Source organism: Lathamus discolor, chromosome 1 (assembly GCF_037157495.1).
Source record: "Lathamus discolor isolate bLatDis1 chromosome 1, bLatDis1.hap1, whole genome shotgun sequence".
NCBI lineage: Eukaryota > Metazoa > Chordata > Aves > Psittaciformes > Psittacidae > Lathamus > Lathamus discolor.
This window is the reverse complement of record NC_088884.1, coordinates 51457710-51472471: the sequence shown is the minus strand read 5'-3', so window position 1 is coordinate 51472471 and position 14762 is coordinate 51457710. Positions and strand designations below refer to the sequence as shown.

Below are 14762 nucleotides of genomic sequence, written 5' to 3'. Positions count from 1 at the left end.
TTCAGACTAGTGTGGGGCCTCAGGGGCTGGAAGACCAGACTGGGACTTTTTTCCTCCTCCCAGGAACTGACCTGAGATCTCAAACTTATCAGAGCAGGATGAACTTGTCTGCAGGTATTAAACATCCCTGCTTGGGAAAGAAGGAGAAAGACCAGAGCTGTAGCTGCTGCACTTAACTCCCATTTGGATATGTTGCACGTTTCCTAGCTCCAAGAGTACTGAGGGATGCAACACATGCAGGGATGTTTAGCCTATGGATTCCTCAAAGGACTCTATGAGGAGGGAGCCAGGCTGCCTCCAAGCACTGGGAACCCTACCCAGACACAGCCCAGTGTCTGAAGTACATATGCTGGTACCTGTGGCTGCACGATTTGCACTAAAAAAGACGGGCCGTGTGTCCACATCAGCATGTGCAGGCAGGCGCATTCTGTTTATGCACCCTGCTTATTACACTGTGTGTGTAGAAGCTAGATTTCTGTGAAACGTTTAATGGAGACACAGGTGCTACCAGATCAGTGCAGCTATACTGAGCTTTGGAAGCACAAGCCTCTCATTTAGCTGGATTTCTGTCGCTCCTTACCCACCTCCATCTGGAAGACAAAGGCCATTCCTCTGGCTGGCACCTTTGGCTAGGTTCCCTCCTTTCTCTGCTGCAGTTCACTGTAAGTCCCTTTCCTCTCACACCAGACATGAACTATTTGTCACTCCTTTCAGAGAGGCTCTTGGGTTTTCTCCTCTACCCATCACCTCTTACTGAGTATCAAATACTTTACTCCCATCTTTCCATAAGGACAGCACTCAATAACCACTTTTAGGCCATTTCACACAAGCACTTTCTTGATTTACACACATCATTTTTGAACAAAGCTCCTTCCGACTCTCAATAAAGCTATAGTCTAATGTTCCTTCAAGTATATCCTTGTAACATCTCCTACCTGTACCACTACAAAATGTAGAGCTGCTACTCTAGCACCATCATACCCCTGTTGTTTCATTGTAATGTTTTTTCCCCAACATAACTCAAGAGAAGACCTTCCCAAAAGTAAAATAATAGTTTTCATTATTAGTTTATATCCTGAAGTTCTCTAAGCAGACCAAGCAAGGCCCCTCTTCCCAAAACAATTCTTCCACGCTGCCACCCACACTTGGGCATTAAAAATAGGAACGAGTGACCAGGCTACTGTGTCTGACTTCTTAAAGGAGGGAATGCCATGGGCTCCTCTGAATTCTAAGAGCACTTGCAAAGCTCTGTCCCCTGAGCACTGCAACAAGCACAAAGAAGCTGGTATTATTTATATTCTACACATCATACTGCCAACCTACCTCAACAAGCGGGCAGCCATTAACCGAAACTAAAATGATTTATTCTGTCTTTAGAAGACAGACTGAATAGCACTCACTGAGCAAGGCCTGGGGCCACATACTGCTAGAGAGGATGCAAAAATATTGAATAGCTGCTCATCGCAACAGTATGTGTCTGTGTACTTAAAGATGCAGCATAACTCACGCAAACACTAAGGTTACCCAGGGAACTGCGAATCTCGCATTTCCTAACTTCTAAGGGCTTGATTCCACAACTGTTCCATCCTATTAATGTCTGTATTGGCATGGAATTTCCTGGATTCACCCTCCTTCCCTCTAAAAACCTAATGTGGAAAACTCACGAGCTTCCCTCTTGTGGTGTCATGAAATATTCAGGAGGAGCTTTAATAGTCCTGAAACCTCCAGAAGCTTCTAGAAGATAACTGTCATTACAGCTACCACAAAACAAAGCAACTAAGCAACTCCAACAAAAAGAAACCTACTAATCCTACTTATATTTTAGTTCTACATGTGAAGCTAAAGTGCACTGTGTGGGAATAGATGTGAAGTGTTTCCTGAAAGCATTACAAGAGATTTCTGAACAGCAGAAGCGTGTGACATAGACATGCTACTCAAGCTGTAGGTAGAGAGTGGAGGATGCCCTTCCTCAGCACTGTTACCTGTTCTGCTGCTCTGTTGAGGCAACAGGAGAAATGCATTAAATAAGAAGGGGGGAGGCAAATTCTCGTAACAAATGAAACAGGAAATGGAAAGTCTTCAGATTATCTACAAACCTTCAGCAACCAGAATCATGGTAGCAAATTACAATCAAGACATGCCACACTACATTTCCTGGGGTGCTTTATGTGTTAATTTAACATAAATCTAGCCATCAGCCTCAACAACACGTCATGCTTGCTTTCAAAGCCTGGCTAAGAACTTGGCCTAATTGTGTTATTTTTCCCCAGTACTGGAATTAATTTACTTTTAAGTTCAGCTGAACCAGATGATGAATTTTAACGAGCCAGTGTTCCCCCCAAGCAAAAGGCAGAGCTCATAAACCTGCATTTATCCAGTGATCAGTTTCTGCTTCTCCATGGTGAATAATTTCAAAGACAAACCATGAAGCAGTAGCTCTGTTAGTGTCAGCTTTATGCAGCAGCATCAGAGGGCAGCCCAAGAAAGGAAGGCCCATCCCGTGTGCCACCATGATTTCCAAAAGATCACTGCCGCTTGCCTCAAACTCACATGCTGCCTCACCATTTGGGTTATAGCTAAAGAAGTCCCTGTTGATAATTCCATGACCCAAATGGAGTCTTCTCCAGAGTTCTGCCTCTTGCCTTCCCCACTGCCACTCCCCAGCCTGCAGCACAATGTTTATCCATTTGCTCAGCGTGCATCCCATTTGCCCCAGCACATCCAGCTGCCAACACATCCATCACTGCCAATAGCAAGGGAAGGGACAAGGATCTCAGAAGGTTCTTTAAGGCTACCTCGAGGTCTAGACTGCTCTTGGTTTACCCCACAAAATGGTGAATGGTCCAGGGGAGAGGAGAACAAAAGTCACCTCACCAGGCCTTCCCCTTACGTTCTGCAGAAGAGAAAGAATGCCCAGGAGGCTTTCCTTCCTTCATCACCTTCTTCCCTTTCTGTGCCATGCAGCATAGACTGAACTGAAGGCATTGGAAGCATTTAGGACTGCACACACTGCTGAGCACTCCCTGCCAGACTACTAGGATTCATCATCTGCTATCTTATGTCACTATCTCTCACACTTCAAAACCTGCTGGAAATTCCCTGTCCCTCTGCACTCTGCTAACAATCAGCCTTTCTCCACTGCTTGGAAGCCAACAGGACCCAACACTCCACACCCAGACAGAGAGCAAGAAGCTCCCACTGTTTTCTGCTAAAGGAATTATTCCTTCAATTTAAATAGCAATAGCTATGGTTTTGGTTTGGGGTTCAAACCCTGATCACAATACAGAGGGAAGAAGGAGCTTATCCTTCTCTCCATAGGAGCTATGACCTCCATTGGGCTGCAGAACTCCTGGAAAAACAGCCCAAATCATTGTGCCAGACCTAGATGGAATCTGCAGACAGAAAAGAGCATGCAGTCCAAGAAAGCAGGTGAAGGAACACCAAGCAATCACTTCAGCCAGAGCCCTGCTGACTCTGTCACCTTGGTGACACAGAAACTGTGGAGGCACTCCTCTGGCAGATGCTGCATGAGCAGAGACAACACAGATGACTGAGGGTGGGGGGGCAACTGAAAACAGTGTAAGGGTTAAGAAAATAAAGGGTAAGGGATAAAAGGAGAAAGGGAGCCTCCAGGAGCTGTTATGCTTGAAGAGATAAGAGAGAGCTGAAAGGACAAGTGCTACAAATCTCTCGTACCTTGTTTTTAAGCAATGTCCGGTCACTGTGTATTTGGGCTCTGCCTGGATATGCTGCTCACTGACCAGCAGCCACTCTGTCTCCATTGATCCCAGTCAAGTTTATAATCAGAGGGGTTACAGTCATGTAATGAAGCGAGCCTCCCCATGCTGAGCAGAAGCCTTTTTAGCATTTAGTGAAGGAGAATTCATCACACCAACTGCTTGGAACAGCCACTGCACTGTTCTCCCTAAATCCTTTTGTGCCTTCTCAGTCAGGCCTCCTTTGAACTTGTTAAGTGGAAAAACCTGACTTCTAATGGACAAAATACTAAAAACATTTCACTGCAAAACTTAAATGCTTTAAACCTGAAGTTAAAAAATTCTTACAGGAAGAGCCCTTCCAAATTCCAATGTGAGTAGTGAAAAGTCTAACCATCCAATTGTGCACAGATAATTTGCAGCCAGCATGGGACTTGACCGCTGTGTTAGACTGGCTGCATAGTGCCCAGCCCACTGTGCCCTTCACGAACTAGTGCACTAGTTAATTCAAGATGCATACAGCACAGTAATTAATACACTATATAGTATAGTGCAATAATCAATACATATTGCATATATTAGTGCAATAATTAATGCATTTAGTGCACTAAATAATACATGACAACAGTACACCAAGCTGAGTTCAGCAGCAGTATTTAGTTTCCTCTGCCTTGTGCAAGCAGCAAGCATGACATAATCGTGCCAAACACTGGTGTTACTCACTGCATAATCTCGTCTTGCTCCCTCTTCTGAAAAACCAAGATGAGAACAGACCAGTAAGCATGGCTATGAAGTTTTCCTTTTTATTATACAAAATCTACACCAGTCCTTCTTTTCCACATTTAATCTTCAAGAATATAGAAAATAGTAAAACTTAGACATAATTTAGACATGTTATTTTTTAAACTCCAATGAAGGGGAACTAATCCTGAAAAGATTTAATATTAACCAATAAAGAAAATATAATGGTAATCCAATAAAGGGTGGCAAAACAATTTGGAAACTCCTTGAACCTGTTGAAGTCAAAAATAGAAAAAGGTGAATATGCAAAATCTTTAGCACCTCCGTATTGGTGCTCTGCATTTTTTTCCTTCTAGCACCTTGACACGTCTGAAAGATTCCCTTCAAATATCTGTCTCTTCCAGCAATCTAACACATAACCTGGTTATTCGCTGTTCTTGTTTTTGCATTCTCTGTTGTACTGTTGCCACCTTGCTTCCTAATGAAGAATAAGAGCAAGGACAAAATGCCAAAGTGAAGTATGGCTTCATGAGAGTGACAGGGATCTTATGTACGCCCACTACACTGCAGAAGTTTTATTTCCAGAGGAGCTACCTACAAGTAACCTCTACTGACCTCTTCTAGATTGTGGGCATGCTCATGACAGCTGCAAATCAGAAGCAAATTGAGTGATCTAAAAATTTCCAGATTACTGTGTTCAATATGTTATTATTTCAGATTTCAGTTTTAAATAAAGAAGCTGAAAGTGGAGCTCCCAGCAGCCAACAGCCCTGTGCTAAGTGTATGCCTACACTATCTGCCTATAACCAGCTTCTGAGAATACACAAATAACCACAGCTTGTCAGATATAAGTTGGCTGCCTAAACTGTGCTGACTTCTTGGGTCTTATTATTTCTATCAAACCTCAACAGATGTACCTGTGAAGAAGAAGCAAAATTTAGTAGGTCTTGCAAGCGCAGAAAAATTGGATGAAGAAACCCCCACCAAAACACGTTTCATTATTTTAACCTGAGATACCCAGAGGGTAAGTTTCCAAGTGGTAGTAAATTTAACATTCAACAGCAAATACAGTCTTCACGTGAGATGAACTCAGCGTGAGATGAACTCAGCATGAGACTACTGCCTTGACAAACGGACCCAAATATATCCCTGCTCTGACACCCAACCATCTGATCTGCTGCTTTTCCCTCTGCTTGCTACTCTCATTCTGCACTTTCATGCAGTAAGACATGACATTAGTGCTCTCTTATATATATCGCTGCTAATTAAGTGATAGCAACATATAACCTGGACTGCTGTTGAACCTAACACAGATTTTGTCCTAAAATGACAGAGTGGAAAATGTCCAAACTCTTGGAAACACTGAGCATTAACAAAGGAATAGTTACAGTGAGATCCTGAAGAGGTAATACTGCAGTCATAACTTTAGGAGAGTTTCAACACTGTATTTCCAGCTAATAAATTAGGATCTGATACAGCTGTCAAAATGATTTACCAGAAAGCTCAGGAAAGACTAGCTAAAACACTGGCCAACAGGATCTATGTTCCAAAATATGTTTCCCATGAAAACTGTGAAACCTCAACCCCACCCTCTACGCTGCTGAGTTAGTTGTTTGTCTTTTCCTCGTTCTGACACAGGTGATACCTGCTGGTAAAGCTGCCACACTCTGCCTGCTGCATTGCAGTTATCACTGCTGTCTACCACCTCCCTGCATTACAGAAGATCCTATCAGGCTGTAATAATCAAACAGTTCTCTGTTATCAACAGTTATTTTATTGTTGTCAAAAGCTACAGAAAATACTGGGTAGTCAAATGCATAAACACATGAAAGCATCAGTAAGCGTAAACCTAGGTCAAAACCTCCCCTCCTCAGGCAATGGGATGTGCCGTGTTTTCTTGTGCATCTGTCAGCTGCCCTCTTACCTCCACTGTGATTGCCTTCAATACTGTTGTCTGTTGTAAAAGCTAGTTAGAGGAAGTTTTGAATAGCTTCCGCATAGAAGTGAGATATTAGTGTTTCTATTTTCTTAGTCTGCATGAGAATAACAAAATTTACCTTGTCATAATAGTATCTGAGCGCTCGGCTCAGCTTGTCATAATTCATATTAGTTTTGTTTTTTCTGAGTCCCCACAGCTTAGCCACTTCTTCTGCCTTGAGTAGCTTGAACTCGCCATCATTAGACGTCCAGCAAATCAGGTGCTCATGTTTCTGGTCTAGCAGCAACTGCAAAAGGAACTGCCACAGTGTGATTGCACTCTCCATACCTACAAGGGACAAAGGAGAGCAACAGTGTGAAAAACATCCAGAAGCAGGCAGTCCACCCAATGCTTTTTTCAGTAACAAGTTCTGTGTAGAACTTGTAGAATCATCCTACGTAATTAAGCAAAGGAAGCTGCTGTATCATTTACAACCAAACATCCACCAGACCTACAGGTCTCACACTGCCGTTTCAGTGTTTTTTCCACAGCTATTTTCCGAAGGGATACATAAAACAGTAAGTAGTTAGAAAAGCACTGCCCACATAGTTCACATGGTACAGTCATCTCCAGTTAGTATCTTCAGTTCAGTGTATGCAACCACTCTTCAAAGGAATATATGGGGGAGGTGAGGTGAAGGGAGAGAAGAAAGTACTTGATGTAACTCTCAGGTGAAATGAGCTGGAAAAACTTCTATTTACTGTCATGAGGAGCATACTGAACTCATTCAGGTATGTCACTGTGTAGAAGGGGAGAAAAAGGAAAGACCAGAGCAGTTGCCTTTGGTTAGAGGACCAGAAACCAAACTCTTTCCTCCTCCCACCACAGGCACCTGCCTTACTGGTATCATATGGCCTTTGCCTATTTTGTTTCTTCCAGGGTCTGAAATGGCTCTTTGCTGCTTCTGTTTCCCAATTCAAATAGCTCAGAAGATGTTATCTCTTTTGCAGAAATACTGAAAGTTCAGTACACTTAAGCACAGAAAAGTAAGCGTTGTTTACCCTGAACCCTTCTCTAACAGGGATCTCTCCTCTTGTTATCATACGTATGATTGAGAACTAGGAATATTTTTAACAGTGCCTGAGTCTAACTCTTAAGGGTTTTTGAATATTTTTTCTCTCTGCTAAAGGGTGTTTGAATACTTTTGTCTCTGCTAACTACCTGTGCTGAGCCCTCCCTAAATAAACCTCTTTTTCAGGCACTACATTAAAAATAATTAGATAAAGTTAAGAATTAAGTATATTCCAATTCAGCACAGACATAATATACACAAAACTTGGGAGCATTAACACTGAAGACAATTTATTACTGAAATGAAGACGTAGCTAAAAATGTGGTTGCCCCTCACTTTCAAAAACATTCCAAATCTCGGTTGCCACTGTATCAAACAATGTTTTTCTTAGCCTCTTCTGATAGTTAATTAGGACATGTTATGTGTAACTAATGCAGGTTTAAAGATGCCAGTATTACTGAGTTACCTGACTATGATGCTAATGGTATTAATTATTATTTGACTTATCTTTGTACATGTAACAATGGATATTTTTGTCTTTAAACAAGCTTAAGTTTTTTAACTTCCTTGCTCCTTAATATTTTACTGTTTGTTTCCTAGCAGATTGATTGATGGATTGGCTTTGCGAGTGAAGATTTGGGAAGGGCTTTATCCATGCTTACTACAAGCACGATGACCAAGGGCATGTGGGATATGCAAACCTGGTTGGAAAAAAGGGTGCTTAGGCCATCAGGAAGTTTCCGACCAGGACTGTCATATCCTGAGCAATCTCGAGCTACCCATGCGCTGGTCCACCCGCATGCAAGGTTGGATCCACAGCTTCCCATGCACCTTGTCCCCTGCCGTTCCGACCCTCGCCCATCCATACAGACAAGGGTCAGTAAGCCCTTCCAGCCTGCGCAGTGGATTTTTTAGGTGAGGCGCAGCTTGCGCAGAACTGGGTGCACCCTTTACACCTGAGGTTTAACTGCCACGGCCTAGCGAGCTTGGACGGTGACAGCAAAGCCCACAGGTCATCGGTATTGTTAAGAGTGTCCTTCATAATACGCCAGATTTACTGCCTGACGCTTTCCTTGGTGTTGACCACAAGAGGGCACAAAACTTCTGTCTTCCGCAGGGAACAGTACAGCAGGCAGCTGAGGGAAGACTGGCCTCTTCAAGTTCACTCCAGCAATAAGGGAATCATGCTGCGTAAGTTCCACTAGTGTAAAGGAAAATTAATCGCAGAAGATAGTGTAAAAGCAAGTAAAAGACACTAGAGAATGTTGTCAATAGTATTACAGAAAAGCAGAATTTGGAGCTCTATTTTGGTCCAAATAATTTCAACAGTGGCCAAACAAGGGTTTGCAGAATTGATGATGGTTTTCTTGCCCCTGCAGAAGCCTCATTTCTTTAATCAAGAATCCAGTCTGAATGACAACGACAAAAGTACCTATCCCTGACACCCAGCTGTGTAAGACAGGAACTATACCGCACCTTCCAGAGATGGCAGAGGCTCCGAGCACTATTACGTGTCCCTGAAACAGAACCGCCTATATAAATGATCTCGTGCTTTCAAAGGTTTACATTTCCTTCACTGCATGTTTTATTACTTTATACAAATTCTTTTCCACTTAATGCAAGGCAAGAAAAAAATCTATAGCTAGAATTAAATAAATTAAATATATCTGAAAGTTATACACTTGCTTTACAGTCTTTAAAAGTTCCTTTAAACTACACCAACTGCGCAAGTATTAACATCTTTAATGGATGATTCATCTGTATAATAGCTAATAAAGCATCCCTATTAAAGGGGCAAAAAATATACATACTTTTTAACTAATATTTATAAATTTTGCAACTTCTCTAAACATGTGTAGGTATATACAGCCATATGCTTTGAAATAATCTTAGTTTCCATTCATCACATACAGCAATACCCTGCATAATTTCAGCTTGTATCATACAGCGCTTCCAAACAAGAAATCACAAACAGAACTTTTTTTGCTCTGGAAAATTAGAAGCAACTTCTAAATATCTTCCTTTAAAATTGTCTCACAATGTGTACAGGTATCCCACACTACAAAAGGCCTGTCAGTAGAACTTCAGCTGAAGAAATTAAAGGTGGAAGAGGCCACAGAAGCACCAATATAAAGTTTACCTCCAAGACATTAGCCAAAACAGTAAGATACTTCAGAGATGTAATTTTCTCTATCAGACCTTATATTACATTCTCCTTCAGAGCAATAATGCCTCTTCACAGAGTTCAGTTGCAACTGAACTCACAGTGAAGTGCATTTTGCTGCAGTCTTCTCCACCCCCATTCACCTCTGTCCAAGAACACTCACAGGGTAACCTACAGCTAACATTGCATTACACTTTCCATTATGAACCTGTTTTCTGATGCTTATCATTTCTAAAATGTAAACAGTTTTGGATTCCATTTCTACCTACTGGGTCTCATGGTGACTCAGCCATAGGCATAATACAAAATGCATGAACAGTGCAAGTCTGGGTGAGAACATCCTATAGGAGTACCCATTCCATACTGTATGCCCCAGTGACTAAGGAGAGGTGACTTCCATCAAAAGGTTACTGCCACCTTTTCCAAAGCAGTCCAAATATAATTTAACCAAAAATGTGCTACCTGTATAAAAAGTTATTATGAATTATGAGTGGGAGGAGTCAGAAATCTTCAGAAAAGATTGTATTGCATCTATGCCTTTTCTAATTCCATTGAATTTTTACTGACTCAAAGGAAATTCAGTGTCTTGCCTTAATTTAACAGAAGTTGGTGCTAGGATATGGTCACTTCCTACCAGGCATACATTTCACATTTCATTCAACTCTTCATTAATATTAAATAGAAATAATAAATATTCACATTACTTCTGTGTTCAGTAGAGGATTTGAATGCTGGACAATAAATAATACATGGAGCCACATACTAAATTACATGGATTAGACAAAAAATAGGTTTAAAAAAATCACTTCTTTAGATAATGACACTCCATCTATGTTACAGAATGAGACAGGCAACCTACGTAAGAAACATGCATTCTGTGTCATGGAAAGTGTGAGAGACTGATCTGAAATCAGACTTCTCTAACCATGGTCTCAAAGACTGGTATGAGAAGCTGAGGTGGAATTCCACCTATCTTTTGTCTCAGAGATGGGTGGGAGGAGTTAAGACTCCAATATCCATTGCCTGGGAGAAGGGTATGAGGAGCTGAACTGGTACTCCACCATCCATCGCCGGAGAGATGAGTAGGAAAGTGCTGAGGTAAGACTTTTCCGTCCATTACCTCGAGGATTGGTGTGAGGAATTGCCATCCATTATCCCAAGAACTGCTGCAAGACCAGGGAAACTGGTCTATCAGGACTGTAATACACGACATGAAGAACAGAGGTACTCCCTCCAACTCATTATAAAAGGGGGAAAAAGTAATCACAAGAAGGAGCCATTGCCATGAGGATGCCACCAGAAGAATACCTCCATGAGGACACTCTCCACCAATGACTACTACAGACCCTGAGGGACACCCTTCACAAGACATCACCATGATGACAACTCCCTGAGACACAGTCCACAGGGTACCTTCAAGGGGACAACACCAGAAGGACACCTCCATGAGGACACCCACCTCCAATGACTACTATGGACTTTTAGGGGACACTCTGCTCCAATACTGACTACGAACCCCAGAGAACTCCCACCACCGACAACAACAGATCCTCGGGACACTGCTGGATCCATGGTGGTGACTCCCTCTCTGCACCCTGAATTCTTGCTTCATTTTCTGCCTTTTTTCCAGTCTGTCCTATTATTATCCCTTTCATTACAATAATTTCCCGTATTTATAATTAACTGTCTTTTCGTAATAAACCAACTGATCAGTTATGGTACTTGACTTTGTTTGCGTCTTAATTTCACTCATGGGATCACAAACAAAACAGGGTCCAACACTGGGGGTTTCTCTAACTGGACCCTGACAGAAAGCCTAATCAAAATTTCATATAAACAAAAAAGTCCATTAATATTTTCATCCATCAACCTTAACACATGTGGTTTTCCCAGCATACCATTCTTTAAACATTTATACAATGCATTTGAGAGTCAAAGATATCTTCTAAGCCAGGAAATAAAAATAGCTAGGTTGACCTGACCTAAATAGCCTAGCAATTTTACTTTGTGTTCCACTGCCACTGATACAAATTATCACTGGCATACCCAGAAGGAATTATACTTTGAAATGCTACCTTAGACAGCAAAAGGATGTTTCAGAACCAAGTTTTCTGAAAGTCCACTTCTCAGGCAGCTGTGACAAGTAACTACACTAACACCCTCTGTGTTATCCATTTACACTCCCTTCAAAAGCAGATCCCCCCCATACAAAGCCTGCTACTGCATGGTCAGTGTGGCATCACATTTTAAGTTCAGGACTGATGTGGGAAGGACACAACACAGAATATCTGTGCTGATAATACTGCCCCTATTCATTTCAACCAAATTATGTGACTACCGGAAATGCCTGAACTCGAAGCAGCAAAGTCAACACTGTAAGCTCTCACAGAAGAGAATAATAGAAAAGGACAGACGCATACACAAGCAAAGCATCCCATTTAAGAGATTATTTTCCTGTAAATTCCTGGAATTTGGAGGTGCCCAAATTCCTCACTTAGGTGAGAGGCCCACAGGCCAAACACTGGCTTTCCCCCTAATGTATGGAGACTGACTTCTACTGGAATGAGCAAGCATTATGAAAACATTATGCAAGTTACACTAGAAAAGTTAAGACATATGAATACACATGCTGGTGACAGCATTACCTCCTGGGTTTTTTTTAATTAAGACAATACATACAAAATTCCGTAGGACAAAATGTCAGTAAAGTGGCATTCAGGTCCAAAAGAAAGTCATTAACCTGCTGGGGAAAAGAAACCAAATAAGCAAGCCATTTTAAATCCAAGCAGTAGAAAAACAGGGGGTTCAGAGACAAACCTAGCTAAATACAAAGCTCAGCATCAGAAAGATTTGTGACATAAACTGTGAGTTAAGTAGGATACTCTTTGGGGCATTAAGTTTTGTTGGACTCTTGAACATAAAAACTTAGAAGAAAAAGGCAGAAAGCTGGAAAGCAGCTCTGTAGCATTCAGGACCTCTGCAGAGGACCTTAGCTTCCATACAACTACATTACAGCTGTGTTCTTATCTTCCATTTTCCCACATACTCCAGGTTTCCTACCTAGATTCTTTCTCCCCACTCTGCGTTAGCTCCCAAACACTCTTTATAAAATGGAGATATACTGCTGATCCTGAACAATCAACATGAACAAGTTCTGAAGGCTAAAACTAAGAATCCCTCCAGACATTAGAATCAAAACCACCCTTTTGCTGTTTTAGAGGGTGTACATCTGGGGCTCTGAGCTATAAACCAGGTTGTGGGACTTGGGGCAGAGGAGGGACAGCTGAGTGGGACAGACTGGCTGGAGAGCCTAAAGGCTGAGAAAATCAGCTGGAGATCAATTAAATCGGAAAGACATAAAAGGTGTTAGCCAGCATTATGCACTATACGTAGTCACAGAGATGGCAATCAGACATGTACATGAAAAGGGTTAAGAGGGAGAGTCAGGGTAGGGAAATTAATTTCCCTTAGTGTATGAAGAAACTGATGACTCCTTCTGTAGCCAAAGCAGCTGCAAAAGATTCAGCTCTTTTTCTTATGCCCCACCACAGCAGGCGTACACCTCCACTTCCATTTCCCTTACAGGCAAGTGTGTGTTTCTGCAAGCACACAGCACTCCCCTGTAACAGATGCCCTTTTTTCCACCCCCTTTTCAACTCCTCTGGAAAACGTGTGTATATTTTTTGTACATCCATTTACTGCTTTTGTATCCTAATTCTGGCCAACAGCACGTTTCTCCGAGCAGCGTGACGTGGGGCATTGTTAGCTTCTCATTCACGTTAGCATTCAGCTTCCTTTATTTCTGCAGGTTGCAGCCAGGAAACTGGAAAATGGGCCACAGGAAACCTGGCCTCCTACATCTGTCCCAGTTTGTAACAGCAGCTCTGGTTTTATTTTTCTAAGTGTCTCAGGTTCATTTTAACCCTTGACATGACTGCTGCAATAACACATGAAGAACATGGCTGGTTTGTCATTACTTTATTTAACCACTGTTTCTCAATACTAGAAATTGAGACTTTGCTAAACCATACTGATTTTTTTAAGTATATTAATACTTACAGTTATGTGAATTTTAAAAACCTTTTGTTAGAAACTACCAAAACAAACCCATTCCATAATGACAAACATTAAAGAGTTTAGAGAAAAATACAGAATAAGGCAGTCTCTAGCTGTTTCAGCTATATAAATTTTTAACATAGTTTTAAAGTGAGCATCTGTATGGAAAGTTGAACAGCTTACAAATCCTTTAGGCCAGTTTTTCTCTTCCACATTTCAGTTTCTATAAAAAACTGAAGCACACTTGTTTCGCATTTGATTACAGAAGCAAAAGGGTGCTGATGGAAGAAATGAAACCTCCCTACAATAATCAAAACCTCCGTCAGCTGTAACATTTTCCACTGAAAATTCATCCATGTAACAGTGATTATATCATGAGAGGTTACAGACAACTGCCAAATCTACCCGAATGCTTGCTCAGAAACATTTGAAAGAACAAGGCAAAAGTCTGACTCAGTCCTCGCACTTTTATTTCTCAACAGAGATGTTTCAAGGGTGATAAATAGGATGTGGTTGGTGAGAAGTTAGTGATTCTGCCAGAAAGGAGGAAAAACAAATATCAGTTTGTTTACTCAGAAAGTTTCCAAGTACTCATCAGGAGAACTTAGTGCTGATTTAATTGGCCTTGAAAAATTAATCTCACAACCAAGTGTGTAAATATACCTGTTTTAACTTGATGCAGAACTTTCTCTGGTAAAGTTAATAACTCAAACTAAGGCTGCAATCCATACTTGGGGTGCTTTAGGGAACTGTACGATACAGAATGCTGGTAATTTTTCCACATCCAGCAACCAGGACATTTCCTGCCAGAGCATCCTCCGAGCTCTTCCATTGTGTTGAAACTGCAAAAACTTTCTAAATCAGGACTTCCTCCTATTATATTTCAGAGGCGTCTTTCTGGGAAATGCAGATTCAAGTGAAAAAAAAAAAAAAAAAAAAAAAGTAAAGTAGGAATTCCTGCAGCACCACCCAGTGGAAACATCAGAAAAAGTTACAGGGTGCCTGGCGCACAAGTTCCGATTTGCTGCAGAACTACAGTAATGCTGCCACACAAATCCAGGCTGGTTCAAGGATGTGCCAAAAAAGCACAGAGAG

The 14762-nt window shown here is 41.5% G+C and overlaps 1 protein-coding gene across 1 annotated transcript in view; it reads right to left on the bottom strand.

Moving 5' to 3' along the window:
- The window catches only part of ELK3 (ETS transcription factor ELK3), a 40378-nt gene that overhangs the window by 15927 nt on the left and 9689 nt on the right, over nucleotides 1–14762 (bottom strand). The window contains exon 2 of the mRNA XM_065670790.1: nucleotides 6515–6723. Coding sequence (XP_065526862.1) covers nucleotides 6515–6721 — 207 coding nt within the window. The 5' untranslated portion in view covers nucleotides 6722–6723. The remainder of the gene's footprint in view (nucleotides 1–6514; nucleotides 6724–14762) is intronic.